Source organism: Notolepis coatsorum, assembly GCF_963971535.1.
Source record: "Notolepis coatsorum genome assembly, chromosome: 3".
In the NCBI taxonomy this organism is placed as follows: Eukaryota; Metazoa; Chordata; class Actinopteri; order Aulopiformes; family Paralepididae; genus Notolepis; species Notolepis coatsorum.
The window spans coordinates 73,389,418-73,405,795 of record NC_140167.1 but is presented as its reverse complement, the minus strand read 5'-3'; the positions used below and the strand labels follow the sequence as shown (position 1 = coordinate 73,405,795).

Below are 16,378 nucleotides of genomic sequence, written 5' to 3'. Positions count from 1 at the left end.
ACTGAGACAGAACCAAGCTGTAGCACCGAGACAGAACCAAGCTACTACTGCAGCACTGAGACAGAACCAAGCTACTACTGTAGCACTGAGACAGAACCAATCTACTACTGTAGCACTGAGACAGAACCAATCTATTACTGTAGCACTGAGACAGAACCAAGCTACTACTGTAGCACTGAGACAGAACCAAGCTACTACTGTAGCACTGAGACAGAACCAATCTACTACTGTAGCACTGAGACAGAACCAAGCTACTACTGTAGCACTGAGACAGAACCAATCTATTACTGTAGCACTGAGACAGAACCAAGCTACTACTGTAGCACTGAGACAGAACCAATCTACTACTGTAGCACTGAGACAGAACCAAGCTGTAGCACTGAGACAGAACCAAGCTGTCTTCGTAAAACTACACTGGCAGAGTGCAGCCAGAGCAAGTCTGTCAACAAAGCAGATGCCATTGGACTGCAGGCTCATCAACATGGTTGAAGACCAGGGGATTCAAGGTGTTATCCAGACCAGGGGTTCCCAAAGTTTTCAGGCCGCGACCCCCGAAATATCGGTGTCAGAGAGCCGCGACCCCCACTATTATAGGAGGTACAAAATAAATGTACAAAAAAATATATATATATTTATATATATATATTTTTTTTTAATATAAAAGGAAATGAATGGTTGAAACATGCAAACGTTCAAACGCACACACACTAATAAGCATTGGAGGCTTTTAACCAGGGCCGGACTGGGGAAATCATTCAGGCCTGAAATTTCGTTGTATACTGTGCAATGACAATTAAAAGTCTATTCTATTCTATAGTGCAAAATATAGCCCCAGTCAGGCCACTTTTTAATTAAGCGGGGGGTCTGGGGTCCCCCACCAGGAAGTTTTTAGTTACAAAGACTTAATTTCCTGCATTTTGGTGCAGGAATTTTTTTTATTTGTACCCTTTAAATGCCAGTGTTTGTGTTGGCATCACAAATTATTGTTAAAAAACAGGCTAGCATATGTATGATTAGCAACAACACTGATTTTTATTGATTTTCAGTTTTTTTGTAATGTCAGATTGAAAAAAATACTCACTCTTACCATAAGGGACACAAATTGTCCTCTTCAAAAACGCCATAAAAATATTACTATATGTTGAAATAATTTACGACTTTTTCTTTCATAAATCTTTTATTCAACCTCAGCCCTGATCATAACACCACATATCCAATACATTTTTTATTCTAACCCTTTAAATGGCAGTGTGTGTGATGGCATATATTTGCAATATATCAAATTTTTTTATTTTTCTGGGGGGGATTATTACAGGCTAGCATGTGTCAATGATTAGCAACAAGACTGATTTTGATGGACTTTTAGTTTTTAGTAAGGGTCCCACCTCCACAAATCACATGCGGCTCCCTTTGTGTGTGTGTGTGTGTGAGCGAGAGAAATAGAGAGAGATAGTTCTCCAACTTGTGTGAGTTGCAGTGATCTCTGCAACTAGAAACACTGGCCTGGCCTGCTTCTAAGTTCAGCGGCCTGACTGCATAATTTATTTTTTTATAAATAAATTGGAAATCATCTCGGCGGCGGCGGCGGCGGCGGCGGCGGCTCGCGACCCCCACTTTGGGAACCACTGATCCAGACGACCCATCATACAAGCTGCCTTTGAGGGGAACTATTGTCGTGAGAATTCATATGGGATGACGAATGACAACTGCACTCCTTCGCTTTATGTGGTGAAAACAGAGGGAAGGCATGTCGCTGAAGTCCTGACCAGTTTTTTTAAGTTCCAAAGGAGTGGGAGATTACGGACAAGGTCACCCCAAAGATTCACGGAAATACCAGTTGTTAAAGTTGTGAAGAATCATGAGATGATTCCTGAGAATCATCAGAATATTTGTATTTGATTGGCAGTGGCAGTGCTGATATATATATTACATTTTTCTTTATTTTTCTTTTCTTTTCTTCTTCTTCTTCTTCTTCTTCTTCTTCTTCTTCTTCTTCTTCTTCTTCTTCTTCTTCTTCTTCTTCTTCTTCTTCTTCTTCTTCTTCTTCTTCTTCTTCTTCTTCTTCTTCTTCTTCTTCTTCTTCTTCTTCTTCTTCTTCTTCTTATTATCTATATTTTTTATTATAATTTTTTATGCAGTCCGAGCCTTACCCTACCCGACCAATTAATTAGCATCCATTGTTGATGCAAAGCCATCAGGCTTTTTCTGGCCCTGTCGGGAAGCCTAGTAAGCCCAATACCTTGGTCATTGAAGGACTAACCGGTACATATTTGGTTTCCCATGCGGGGGATCTGGTTTTTATCCAGGTTGGATACAGTGGTGCCATGACCTGGACGGATTTCCCCCCATGGCGGGAGGTCAAAGGGGGTGAGTGTAGCAGAGTAGCCTAAAGCCTAGTATAGAGCAAATATCTCCCTTAATCAGGAGGGGTTCATCTTTAGCTGACTGGTAGATGTTTGGTTTCCTGTGCAGGGGACCCGGGTTCAACTCCTGGTGGGTCCATATCAACTCGTAAAGTCTGAGATTTTGCCACCAGGAAGTTGCACTTGAGTGGTAATTACCAGTGGTAATGACCCTCTTAACCTGCAATGAGTCTCCCTGGCCATTTTAGTTTTCGTTTTTGAGGACTGCATACTTTTTTTGCAAACCAAAACAACTTTATACTTATAGCATGCATGCATGAGCCTGGTCTCTTTTGAAAGATGACATTCTGAAGTTTCTGATTCCAGAAATAAAATAAAAATGTTGTGCTAATGTAATAGAGTAACATAGGTCTGAACTTGAGTTGTAGACAAACTTGTTACTCAAGTTTTTCTGTAGTAGTTAGTAGTCCAGAGGTAGTATTTCCCCAGAAGGTGGTATGGCTTACAAATCCATACAGACACATATAGCCTGAAGCCTTATGTAGTACATGTCCAAATTTCATAAAGATCCATTCAGAAATGAGTGATTAGGAGTGATTTTGGTAAACTGTGTACAAAAGAAAAACTGAGTTTTCTCATATACTTCAATTCATTCGGCTGTTTTTCTCTTCCTGTTTTCGCTTGTTAGTTTTTCATACATCCCCAGGTGGGGTATCATTGGAAAGCCATACTCATCGACTACAGCCCTCCATAATAATTCTCTAGATCGGATCTAGATTGACAGAACTAGAGCCCCAAGAGTCGGGAGTGGTATTTTGCGCAAAAAGTGGTAAATACCAGTGGTAAACTACCAAGTGGTAAACTACCAAGTGGTAAATGCCAGTGGGATTCCTACAGTTTGGTCAAACCGCCTGCATCAAGAAAGAAAGGCTGAATAAACTAGCTGAATTTGATCTGATTGGTCCTGACTTTACGACTTAACAAAGGGCACCCAAACCCTATCACATCGTATACCATTTGGTCATGATACAGTTACGACTTTACGAGGACTGAGTTTCCCCTGTCTCCCCGGAGTTTTGGAGATATCTGCCGTAGAGATGTCTGCCATCACTCCAATACAATGTAGCTGAATGGCATTGGGTTTGTGGCTATCAAAGCAATGCTCTCTTCCCATAAATCATGACACGGTTACTCAAGGTAATCCACCGACCAGCTTCATTGGGAATTATTTTCTACCATAATAGTTCTTAATGAAACTGTTCACAACATTGTCTGTGGATTAACAGTAATCTTTTTGCACACTTTGAGCGGCAGACATCACTACAGCAGATATCTCCAAATCGAACTATGTGGGTAGATTTGATAGCACTCTGGGTAACAGGGGAAAAGTTTTAATTTTGGGCACTGACCCTTTCAGACATTATCAATGGGCTTGCTTGGACCAAAGGTTATGAAACCGCGCTCTACACAGATTCACCCAGAGACTTCAATTTATTTGTGTGTGTCTGCATATATACCTGCAAACTAGCACATGTGCTATGCCCAGGCCAGGAGCAGTATATTTTACTCATATTCACACGGGTTACTGGCTTGCATAAACTGGAAGCATTCTAATGAGTGATTCCAACCCGTGTCAGTCTGTCTATATGCCTACAGGCCCCAGGAAACCAGACGACTTGACTTGGGTGAAGTTGAGGGAACCTTAGTAGAATCTTGCCTTGGGACGGTGAATATTTGACTACTAGATCAACCTGATTTATGGTTTTAGAAGGTTTGCTTTATGTGTGTTATGATGTGTGTGGAATGTGAGTCTGACTAATTGTCTAGTAAATATAATGAGTTACTGTATGTCACAGGTTGACAGGACAGGGCTCCCCCTGCTAAACCTTTTACATATTGACTGTCATTTCAAGTTGCATGTTTTGTTTCTCATGGACACACTTTAGTTTTACACCTAGACTGTTGGTGTAACCCCACTGGATTTAATTTAATTTCAAACCTTTATTTAAACTCGAAAGGCAACTGAGGTTTCCCTCATTTACAGTCATGTCGAGTGTACATACAGAGTTAAGCAAACCCCTGAAAAAAAGGCACATAAAATCACACAGAATATAAAATCATAACAATAAATAAGGACCAACCAGTCACTAGAACGGATTCCATAAGTACCAAAATTCCATTTCAATAATGAGAGGTAGCTTACCTTAAGGGCCTTAACAATGAACAAATACCAGTGTATTGTTCATTTCCTCTCATAAAGGACACAGTGATGAGTGTTGTATCTATCATTAGTGATAAATCTGAGGGCAGAGTGATATAAAGAGTCCAAGGATATAAGGGTTCAGGCCACAGCATGCCTATATGACCTATATTACCTATATTACCAGGATTACCTGGTCGTTGGAGTAATGTAATATACGCTATGGATTATTGTATAACCAAGATGCAACAATGAACTGCTTGACCTGTGTGTTGCAGGATACCTCTCCCACAGCTTTGTCTCTAGAACATGCTCCTCTCTGCGAAGTTGGCTTCAGTTGGATCATCCAATTTAGCCTTCTACCCATCCATCGCTTCCTCCACTGCCAGGCAGAAGGGGCGGTCCATGACCAGGCAGGAGGGGCGGCCTGTTACTGTTCCGCAACTGTAAGTTACTTCCGGGGTAGGCCTGATTGGCCCCGACAGGCACGTGACAGGCGCGGCCACGCCCCGCGGCAGCCTCAGGACGCGCAACTTTCTCTGCCGCGCGGCACGCTCCGCGGCAGCATTATGTAGCAGTAATACGCCCTTTTTCACTATCCAGAAATAGCTCAATTGGCAGCGCTGCATTGGTGTGGATCCTACCGTCCGTTGCTGGCAAGTTCGATTCCCTTCAATTTTTTTTTTTTTTAACGTGCATTCGTTCGCCGTTAAGTTTAGGCATGTTAACTTTAAGCATTGTTTCGGAGTTGGTTAAGGTTAGGCATTGTTTCGGAGTTGGTTATGGTTAGAAAGGTTAAGTTTAGGCGCTGTTAAGGAGCTGGTTAAGGTTAGAGTTTGTCTTAGAGAATGGCAATATTCTTTCGGAGTTGGTTATGCCTTATGGTTAAGGTTAGGCATGGTTAAGGTTAAGGTTAAGGGTTAGGCATAGTTTCGGAGTTGCTTAAGGTTAAAGGGTTAAGTTTAGGCGCTGTTAAGGAGCTGGTTAAGGTTAGAGTTTGTCTTAGAGAATGGCAATATTCTTTCGGAGTTGGTTATGCCTTATGGTTAAGGTTAGGCATGGTTAAGGTTAAGGGTTAGGCATAGTTTCGGAGTTGCTTAAGGTTAAAGGGTTAAGTTTAGGCGCTGTTAAGGAGCTGGTTAAGATTAGAGTTTGTCTTAGAGAATGGCAATAGACAGCCTATTTCCGCGTTGCAGCGCGAGGCAATAGACAGCCTATTTCCGCACGACAGCTCTCAGCAGCCTCGTTGCGCGTCCTGAGGCTGCCGCGGGGCGTGGCCGCGCCTGTCACGTGCCTGTCGGGGCCAATCAGGCCTACCCCGGAAGTAACTTACAGTTGCGGAACAGTAACAGGCGGAGGGGCGGTCCATGACCAGGCAGGAGGGGCGGCCCATGACCAGGCAGGAGGGGCGGTCCATGGCCACAGTGGCCGGCATAATATTATAAAAACAAAAGGCAGATCTTCCTAGCCCCCCTGCCATCCCTTGGGCCGCCCCTCCTGACAGGCCATGGACCAGACATGGTCTAATGCCATCTTACATCACATCTATGCTAGTCATTAGACCATGTGCATTAGACCATATTATTATTATTATGATATTGTATATTGTTATTTATGTATATTATTGTAAAAAAAAAAAAAAAAAAAGAAACATTATAAATTGACACTTTAATGTCCCCATGGGCCGGACACGTCTTCTTTAAACAAGTCAAAAAGAAACATAACAATAAGTCAAGAACAAAACAAGAACACCATAAGGTCCAACCAATTTAAAATAAATGCAAAATAAATGAATGAATGCAAACACTCCCAGACATACCCCACGCGAAGGTAAGGAAAAACTCACTAAAACCTAACAATAGGAAAAAATGCACCACAGGCAGTGTGGAGGAGAGAAACCTTATAGGGCCATTCAAGGATCTCCCTATGATGTTGTTACTTACCCATGATAAAGATCAGCTCTATGTGTGATAAAAGAGCAGCAGAGCAGACAGTAATAAGAATACTGCCCGGTGAAAGTATTATCAGGCAGCCCCCCCCCCCCCCCGTTGGTAGTGTGTGGACGACAAGGTACCTGCTAGTGGCAGGTTTAGGAGAGTCCCTCGTGGCGGTGGTGGTAATTATCCTAACCCTATAGGCAGCCTACCAAGTATGTACTGTATATTTCTTCTGTGCATGTTGTACGGTGAATGTACAAAATAATTGAATGTGTTGCAGGGCTAGCTCGCTAAGTAGCATTAGCTTAGCTCATGTTGTGGAATATTTTAAATAAGCCAAGACAGTGAACTGTAGAAATTCAGATAGTAGTTTATTTTCTGTGGCCACAGAAAGTATCCTCAGTTTACAATCAGAGACAAGTGTAACACAAGCGTCTGACCAGAAAGTGAGAGTGAGGTCTGGTCAGACTTACATCTTTTCGTTCACTAGGATCCCAAAGTGCTCCAGGGTTAAAACATAGTTAAAATTTTTAATAATTATTAATAATAAAAATAAAATACAGAATAAAAATAACATAAAAATAGAACATAGTTAAAAACATAGTATAAACAGAAAATTAAAGACAACAGCACAAGAAAAAAATAAAATCACAAGAAAAGAAAAAAAGGCTAGCAATCAAAGGCCTTTTGAAACAGATTGAAACAGAAATAAAATAGTTATTAGTAAAACAAATAAAATAAAATACAGAATAAAAATAAGATAAAAATAGAACATAGTTAATTAAAAACATAGTATAAACAGACAATTTAAAAACAAAAGCGCAATCAAATTAAAATAAAAAGCTAACAGTCAAAGGCCTTTTTGAACAGGTAGGTTTTCAGGCTGCTTTAAAAGAGTCCAGGCTCTGTGGTGCCCTCAGCTGGATGGGGAGGCTGTTCCACAGGCGTGGTGCAGCCAAGCAGAAGGCTCTGCCATCCATGGTGCAGAGCCGGGTACTGGGGACCCGAAGGAGCAGGCTACCTGCAGATCTGAGGGTACGGGTGGAGGATTGTGGAGTGATGAGTTCCTGAAGGTAGAGGAGTGCGTGTCTGTTTATGCAGTTATGGGTGAGCATCAGGATTTTGTAGTTGATCCGGGATGAGACCCGGAGCCAATGTAGTGAGTGGAGGATGGGGGTTATGTGCTTGTGTTTACGGACTCTAACTATAGTCAAGGCTGTACAGACAATATGTATTTAACAGAGCTATACACATGCTGTCTACTAATAGCTAAAAGCTGTACCAATTATGTAATAGGATGAAACATATAATATTTCCCACAACACTCACTACAAGCATTTTATTTGTACCAGAGTGGCCAGTAGTGCTTTTGTGTGTTCCTCCTGTGGTGTGTAAAGTTACTAACCCATGCTTCTCAGATAGGGTAAACACTGCCTGACCGGCAGGGGAGAACATTGGCTGCTGCCTTCTGCTGCCAAAAAGGGACCTTTCCCAGTTTTGTGTACTACATTATATTTGAACTGATTATAATACAAGTTGTTATCCTTTTTTCTATCCATTGTATCAGTGTGCTCTGTTGGGAACCTACTATCATGACATTTGTTGTGATACCCTAAGATCACCTTGGGTGGTAAGTCGTTGGACGTGCCATCTCTATGGACATTTTTATGCCTTATTGTCTCGGCTTACCTGTTATTATCATTATTATTATTATTATTATTATTATTATTATTATTATTATTATTTATTATTATTATTATTATTATTATTTATTATTATTATTATTATTATTATTATTATTATTATTATTATTATTATTATTATTATTATTATTATTATTATTATTATTATTATTATTATTATTATTATTATTATTATTATTATTATTATTATTATTATTATTATTATTATTATTATTATTATTATTATTGTTGTACAGTCCCTTGGTGAAGGCTACTAGTTATCTGATTTTGCTAACACTTTATTCAGGCAGTACATAGCCAATTGCAACACAACTAAAACCTGTCTCTTTAGCTCCCTGCTCATGTTAGTCTAACACACTCTCTCCAAACAGGAACAACAACATCACAGCCTCTAAGCGTATGACATGTTCACTAACCTCCTGGAAAAATACAATAACAGTAATTTCTCCTTAACTGAACTTGTATCTCTTAACACAGTTATACTACAACATAACAGTTAGACACTATACACTAATATCAATTGTTGCCACTTCAACAGGTCTATTACACGTCTGGCCATCCTAGTTGGGGGAATCTCTCATTGAAATATAATATATAATATAATATAATATAATATAATACTTTTATTTTTATTTTATTATTTGAAATGCTCATCTAAGGTTTTGTTGCCTCCTCCTTAATAGCATGCCTGTCTATCTGTTTATAGATCTATATAGATCTATATATATATATATGTCTGTCAGTCAGTCAGTCAGTCAGTCAGTCAGATTAAATTTAAATCAAAGTGTTTTATTGCCAAGGACGCATGTATCACACACCACATGCTCTTCCCTCCCCCAGGTAAGGGTGTGTAGGTGTGCAGCGTGTGTGACGTTATAGGACAGGCACCGCACCTCCGCCTCATATTACAGTAGAGTGCATCTCAGTCCTCAGAACCCGTCATCCGTGTCTCGCATCATCAACAACAACTAACAGTTGGACTAGAGAATTGGACTTTCGCTCAGGTGTATCTGGGATATCGAGGACTCGCTTCAGGTCATGACTCGGGCTTCGTTATCCTTTTTGGAGCTATTTATTTTCACGGTGAGTCGACTTTATTTAGTCGCGCTTGTTCGTTTGTTTGTGTTTATTTGTTTTCTTTCGTGCGATGTCTCGGCGTTACGTAGATCGACCAACCAGTCCTAGTTTACGTCTACTTGTGTTACAACAGCGTCCCGTACGCCTACTTAAAAAAATATCGGTCCTACTGTATAACTAATGGTTCAATTGTTTTCTAAAACAGTGAAGTGGATAGCCAGTTCTAAAAATGTCGGAGCTGGGATAACAAGATATCAGAAGATAATACAACCCGTCACGAAAAAAAGAGTTACGCTAGTTACGCTGCTGGCCAGTATGATTTACTACCACACCTGTATCACTGTGTATATTAATACTACAACTCTGTACACAGTATACATCTGATTCGCACTATTACTTTATGTATTTTATACCCAGTTTATTCACCCGTGTACATCGTATATTACTGCACTTTACTGTTACATTTGCCAATTTTATTTTCGTTGTACTGTACTTGTGCTGTAATGCCGATCATCTAATCTAATCTAAAATGTCATGTTGATCACAAACGCCTTAAGTGTCATGGCAACAACTTTATTTTACCTTTCAGGTGTAAGACTACAATATATTCTATTATATGTCTCTCTATAGTTAGGCCCCATATCTATCTATGTGATATTATAATGTTGAGAGCTGAACAACACATGCTGCCCATTGAATGCCATAGTTTTGGAATGTTATCATATAATTCCCAGTAGCAGTATTGTGAATGATAATCATCTATTATGTGATTACACTCACTTACTGTTTGCCTACCAAGATGTCTGCAATGATGTAATCAAATACTGTGGATTTTGAGAAAACATCCCACAAATGACACCTGCTGAAATGGTTAATTTACCACTAAACTAAAATGGTTGAAAAGCTCATTTTTAAATTGTCCTGATGTGCCCTTTTTATAGTATGGATGTTTTTGTTGAGGTGTGTCCTTTCTCTTGGCTCAGTTAAAGGGAAAATCTTAACAAGTATTCATATTTTATGTCTATACTATTTTACAGCTCAGTATATGAACACGTTTCTCCTTAAAGGGGCACTTCACTAAAAACAATGCTGATATATTTTTCACATAATCTCAAACACATCCAAACACTCTAAATAGTTTTGCACACATTAATTTAGTTATTGAGAGTAATTGAGTTTGAATATGGCCACCACAATTTTGTTCTTTATACTGCATTTGCTTTGAGAGGTAATATATAAGTGAGGGTTTACAGGAGAATTAGACTATATGTTTCGCTAACTAGCCTAAGAGCCACATTGCTAAAACTAAACCGACCGGATGTTGCAATTTCGTTAAGACGTGCCAAGAATGCACTGGAGCGGGTGACATTGGGGTGACCTGAGCTGAAATACTAAGCTAGTTTTGGCTAGTGATTTTTCCTTTTTTTAAAATGCCACTTAAAAAAATCAAAAATGCCCTGCCTTAGCAGAGAGAGAAAATTATATTAGAAGACCTTGTTCAAGGTAAATAGCCTGTATGACATGGACCACACACATTGACAGTGTTGTGAAGAAGGCACGGCAATGCCTCTACTTCCTCAGGCGCCTAAGGAAGTTCCAAGTCAGTCATAAGATCCTTAAGAACTTCTACTCATGCACAATAGAGAGCATCCTGACTGGCAATATCACCTCCTGGTTTGGGAATAGCACCGCACAAGACCGTAGCAGACTACAGAGAGTGGCCCGTTCAGCCGAACGCACAATTGGAGGGGGGCTTCCCACTCTCCAGGGCATTTACAACAAGCGGTGCATGGGCAAGGCTAAGAGAATTATCAAAGACTCGAGCCACCCAAACAACTGCCTCTTTGAACTGCTGCGGTCAGGCAAGCGATACCGGAGTCTCATGGCAAGCACAGAGAGACTCAGAAGAAGCTTCTATCCCCAGGCCATCAGGATGCTCAACGAACAATAACAATATGTAACAACCATCAAATGCACTCACAGCTCACAGCACACGCATCCACACGCACACACTCACTTTAAACATACAACTCACTGCAGCACCCACTTTAACCACTTTAGAACACCTAAGCACACTTTATATTTATTGGTAAAGAATTTGCACTACAACCCATACCTCACTATACCTTACTGTAAATTGTACCTAAATTGTACCTCATCCTTTGCACTGTATAGTATATTGTATGGTAACTCAGTTACTTCTACTCTACATTGAGCATTGTATATATATACTGAACATTTGTCTACGTACTTGACTTCTATTTTATACTTGCTATACTTATTTTATACGTATCTATTTTTGCCTAGCACAGTCTCTGTAGCGTAACAGAAAGAAGCATTTTGTATACAAGTATTCTGTACTTCTGTATGACAACTAATAAGAAACTTGAACTTGAACTATGAACCACAGATGAAGCTAGTTTAATAAAGACCATGTTCAAGGTAAAGAGCCTGTATGAACCACAGATGAAGCTAGTTTACTAAAGAACCGTGTTCAAGGTAAAGAGCCTGTATGAACCACAGATGAAGCTAGTTTAATAAGGACCTTGTTCATTTGTTCATCGTCAAGACATTCATTTTCCCATGCTGGGCAGAAAAATTACGACACACACAAGAGGTCACACACAAGAGCTCCAAAACAATTGAAGATATCACCAATTAAAGTTGAATGCTCTGATTTCCAGCCTAGAGAGACAGTTGTCTATGTTTATAGATATGGACTGAGCTGTCCAAGATCATTGGAATAGCACAAAATGGTTGATTCTCCATTTTAAGAACAGACCCAGGCTGTTTTAGTTCATCGTGACTAGTACGCAGGTGCATTTTCTCAGTTACAGATGAGCCACTCCTCAGCTTGTCCTGACTCCTCTTTTGTTGACTGGGCAATGTGTCAAATGAACCCTGTAGGAGTGGCAGGGCGGGTGAAGGAACCATGGTGAAGGTTCAAGACAAGTCAGTCAAGTCATTAGTTCATTATAACAGTCATGGCAACAATTTTTTTGGGGCCAACAGAGTTTCCTCAGCATTGTTGCTTTAATCACAATGGAACATGTAGTCTAGTTACCAGGAAAACATTTGACTACACAAGTCCCATTTTGCCTTCAATATTACCTACCTGCACTACACAGAGACGGTACTCTCATTCACAAAGTTACCTAGCAAGACAGAATAGAAGGAGATTACACTGGAAATGTTGACACAACTCATTGCTATCCGCTCTAGTTTCAACACGTTTTAACATGAATCATTTGAACGTGATTCAAAAGTAGAATGTGTTACCGCGGGACCTGCAGACGTCTGTCACCATGTCATAAAGCTCATGTACTCGTCTCACTGGTTGTCTAGTCTGTATCTCTGATCTCATTCATTAAGTTACAATAAACTTTTAGTTGTAAGGTGTTGAGACACGGGTACCTTTTTTAAAGGCAGTGTGGTCCTGTAGGTTGATTGGTGGAGCTGATCTCCAACTAAATGGCATGTTATGAGATTACCTACACAGGACATGTAGGAGTTAATTAAATGGGACAACTCATTTAGGGAACAAAGACATGCAGACATTATTTAACCCTTTCACTACCACACTACCAAAGGTTAAGGTTAAGAGTTAGCACTCTTTGCTGGCCTTGCTGGCACCCAAGGGGAAGCTGCTGTCATTGCGAGCACAAGTGACACTTAAAACACCCGTCACTTACCCTGTTTATTACCTTAATAATAATAATACACTGTATTTGTATAGCACCTTTCATACAAGAATTGCAGCTCAGGCGGCCGGGTAGTGCAGCGGACTAAGGGTCTGTCTACCACCACAGAGACAGTGGGATCGAATCCAGCTGTGGTGCTTCCGGGTTGGCCGACCGTCCATACTAACACAATTGGCAGTGTTAGAGGGTGGGAAACCCGGCGAGGGTGGGTCCTGGTCATTGTAAACAGCGACTCCTAGTTCGGTCTGGGAGCCTGCACAGCAAGGGAAGGATCTAAGAGAGGTAGTGTCGTGTGACCTTCCACACGTTACACTCTCCCAGTGAGAGTCCGTGCTGCCAGGTGAAAAGAAGCGGTGGGCTGGGTACACATGTGTCGGAGGAAGCATGTGATCTCCGCCCTCCCGGACCGATGGTAGGGGGTAGAGTGCGCAACGACCAGGAAGGGGATTCGGAATTGGCATAACGATAATTGGGATGGGAGAAAAACGGAAAAAAGAAGGAGGAAAAAAATAATAATAATTGCAGCTCAAAGTGCTTTAAAGCAGTAAAAAAGACGGGCACAAAATGAGCACATAAAGTGCAGACATATAAAGATCAATTAGAATCCAACATCCTAATAGGCCACCTTGTTTATGGTTTGATTCTATGGCAGTTTTAAAATAGACAATAATAAAAAGTGCAATAAAATAGTTAGTAAAATAGAATAGACAGAGTCAAATTATGCAATAGTGCAGTGCAATAAAATAGTTAAATAAAATAAAATAGCCCTCATTTGCAGTACAATAATCAGTGTTAATGTAATGAGTCTAGGTGGCACAAAAGAGCAGCGTATCACTTTATAGAACAACAGAGCAGCCGTAAGCCTGACTAAATGGAAGATGTTTTCTGTTAAAGGGATAGTTGTGGCCCAACCTATTTCTTACTCACCAATGGTGATATTGATCTGTAAAGCCAGTAGAGCGGTAACACAATCCCTGCTGTTCCTCATACCAGCTCCGGATAGTTGGCCACAGAACAATGCAAAGTGGTCGAGCTCCTGTCTGGCACAAGCTGACTGAGGCTCACTGAAATGTATTTCACAGTGCACACAGACTAAATTTCAGCGAGCCTCAGTCAGAAACTGTTTGAATGGACCTGTTGCTACAGTTTCTACGCCTAATGTATATACTCTTTTCTTTCTGGACTCTTTTTGTATCACAAATACAGTACTGTAATTGCAAATCTGGTATGTCATAAATGTATAGATGTAGCAGTACTGTCTATCTGTATGTCATGTATGTCATATATGTTACGATGAATTGGAAATGGGGGACCCTGGTGGAAACAAGACGAAAGTCTTTCTCTGGTCTGCATCCCCTTAACAATTGTATGTATTGAGCTGTACTGCACTGTACCCATTCTGCAATCTGTTAATAAAGTTTTCATTCATTCATTCATTCATTCATTCATTCATTCATTCATTCATTCATTCATTGCACAGTGCATAGACATCAGTGGTCTCCTGAGTGCCAACCATCTTGAGGAGGTCAATTGCAAAGGAAAAACATAATTCTATAGCTGGTATTTCTGAAGAAAAAAACATATATAGCTGGTATTCCTGAGGAAAACTATATTTCTATAGCTGGTATTCCTGAGGAAAACTATATTTCTATAGCTGGTATTCCTGAGGAAAACGATATTTCTATAGCTAGTATTCCTGAGGAAAACTATATTTCTATAGCTGGTATTCCTGAGGAAAACGATATTTCTATAGCTGGTATTCCTGAGGAAAGGGGAACGCAGAGACAGTTGGTGTTGTTTTTAGTGCTCTCTTACAAATAAAGGCCTTATGTACATGTAACTCACAGTCAGGTCTGAACCTGGATTCCTGTGTCTCCAATTGTATTGTACAGTTTGCCTTTGGGATTTACCTCCTCAATGTGTTCCCAACCAATGAGCGCCTGTGGAGTTTTACTGAAACCCTGATGTACTCTCTGCTACTTTTTGCCTCTCTGGTGGTCTTGATACAGTTTTAGGCTCAGTAATAAAGTACAGCTTTTGTTACTCTTTTCACAAACTCACAGTGCCGACATATCATTGAAGATACCTGAGATGTGAGCGGTGTGTGGCTGTTCTCAGCTGCACATATTCCCAACAGTAGCGTACAGTAGGGTTTCCATGGTGATTACCGGTGATACTGGACATTTTACAAAATGCCGCTCTGCAGCCTTATTTAGCGCATCGCGCAAACATACTTTTTCTGGTCTGGACTGGTCGTATGAGCTCCTCTTCAGTCGAGCGTTTGCTGCTGCTTTAATCCGAAATATTGTCATCTGAAAAGTGCAAATATATATATGTATATATTATATAAATACTGTGCTGTGCACCATAACCACCTTATTCTTCCTAGCAGGGCAGGAAGAGGTTCATGGATTTTTTCAGTACATACAATTATTACAATTTCCCAGTAACAAGCATGAGGTATCCAGGGAAAGGGACTGGAGTCTATAGCACATTTAGACATGACACTTGTCAACCAAAGTGCTTCACATAGCTAAGAACAAAGACAAGTATAGAATAAACAGAAAAAACAACCAACGGATAGACAAGGAAACAAAACAACAGGTCAACAAGCAAGGCAAGAGTCAAAGTGAGTCAGGGAAGGCCAGGCGGTATAGGTGGGTTTTGAGTCTCGATTTAAAAGACTTGATGGAGGGGGCAGATTTAATGGACATGGGGATGCTGTTCCAGAGGTCAGGGGCTGCGACCGCAAAAGCACGCCCCCCCTTAGACTTGAAATTAGACCTACGGGTGGTTAACCGTTTCTGCGCCAAAAACAAATTAACTCGTTATAGCCCGCCAATCGTTGGACGCCAACAATGAGTAAACTCGTTATTGGATCCGTTTTTCTTTTATTCGCTATTTCCATTCATAATTCATCCTGCTGTGCTGTAGGACTGGCGATCATTGTGTTAAGAGACCCTTGTCAGCCGATCTGAGGGCCCTGATGTTGGTATAGGGCAGGGGTCAGCAACCTTTACTATCAAAAGAGCCACTTTTCCCCCCTCCCACAAAATAAAATGCTCAGGGAGCCGCACAACCTATTTACCCTTAAAATGAAGATAACACAGTGTATAACGTTTTATATATCCCCAAGCATACCCCACATTTAGCATAAAACGCCTGACAATTGCATACCCAAAGTAATTTGCGATTTATTATACTTATATCACACAGTTTGTTGCATTAATGGAATTATAAAGCAACAAAAAGAAAAGAAATTACTTTTTATTGCTGTTTTTACCTGTTATAACAAAGGAAAACCTCAAACTCTTATGAAGAGGAGAAAAAATACTGGCTGTGTAGACCCATTTTTAAATAAAACACAGAAGAGGAGACAAAACACTGGTGTCTGTAG

The 16,378-nt window shown here is 40.4% G+C and overlaps 1 protein-coding gene across 1 annotated transcript in view; it reads left to right on the top strand.

Annotated features, from left to right (window-relative positions):
* Window positions 1-9,124: 9,124 nt before the first annotated feature.
* dsg2.1 (desmoglein 2, tandem duplicate 1) overlaps window positions 9,125-16,378 on the top strand; it is a 44,390-nt gene continuing 37,136 nt past the window's right edge. Inside the window, exon 1 of the mRNA XM_084310660.1 lies at window positions 9,125-9,286. Within this exon, the coding sequence (XP_084166786.1) occupies window positions 9,242-9,286 (45 nt within the window). The 5' untranslated portion in view covers window positions 9,125-9,241. The remainder of the gene's footprint in view (window positions 9,287-16,378) is intronic.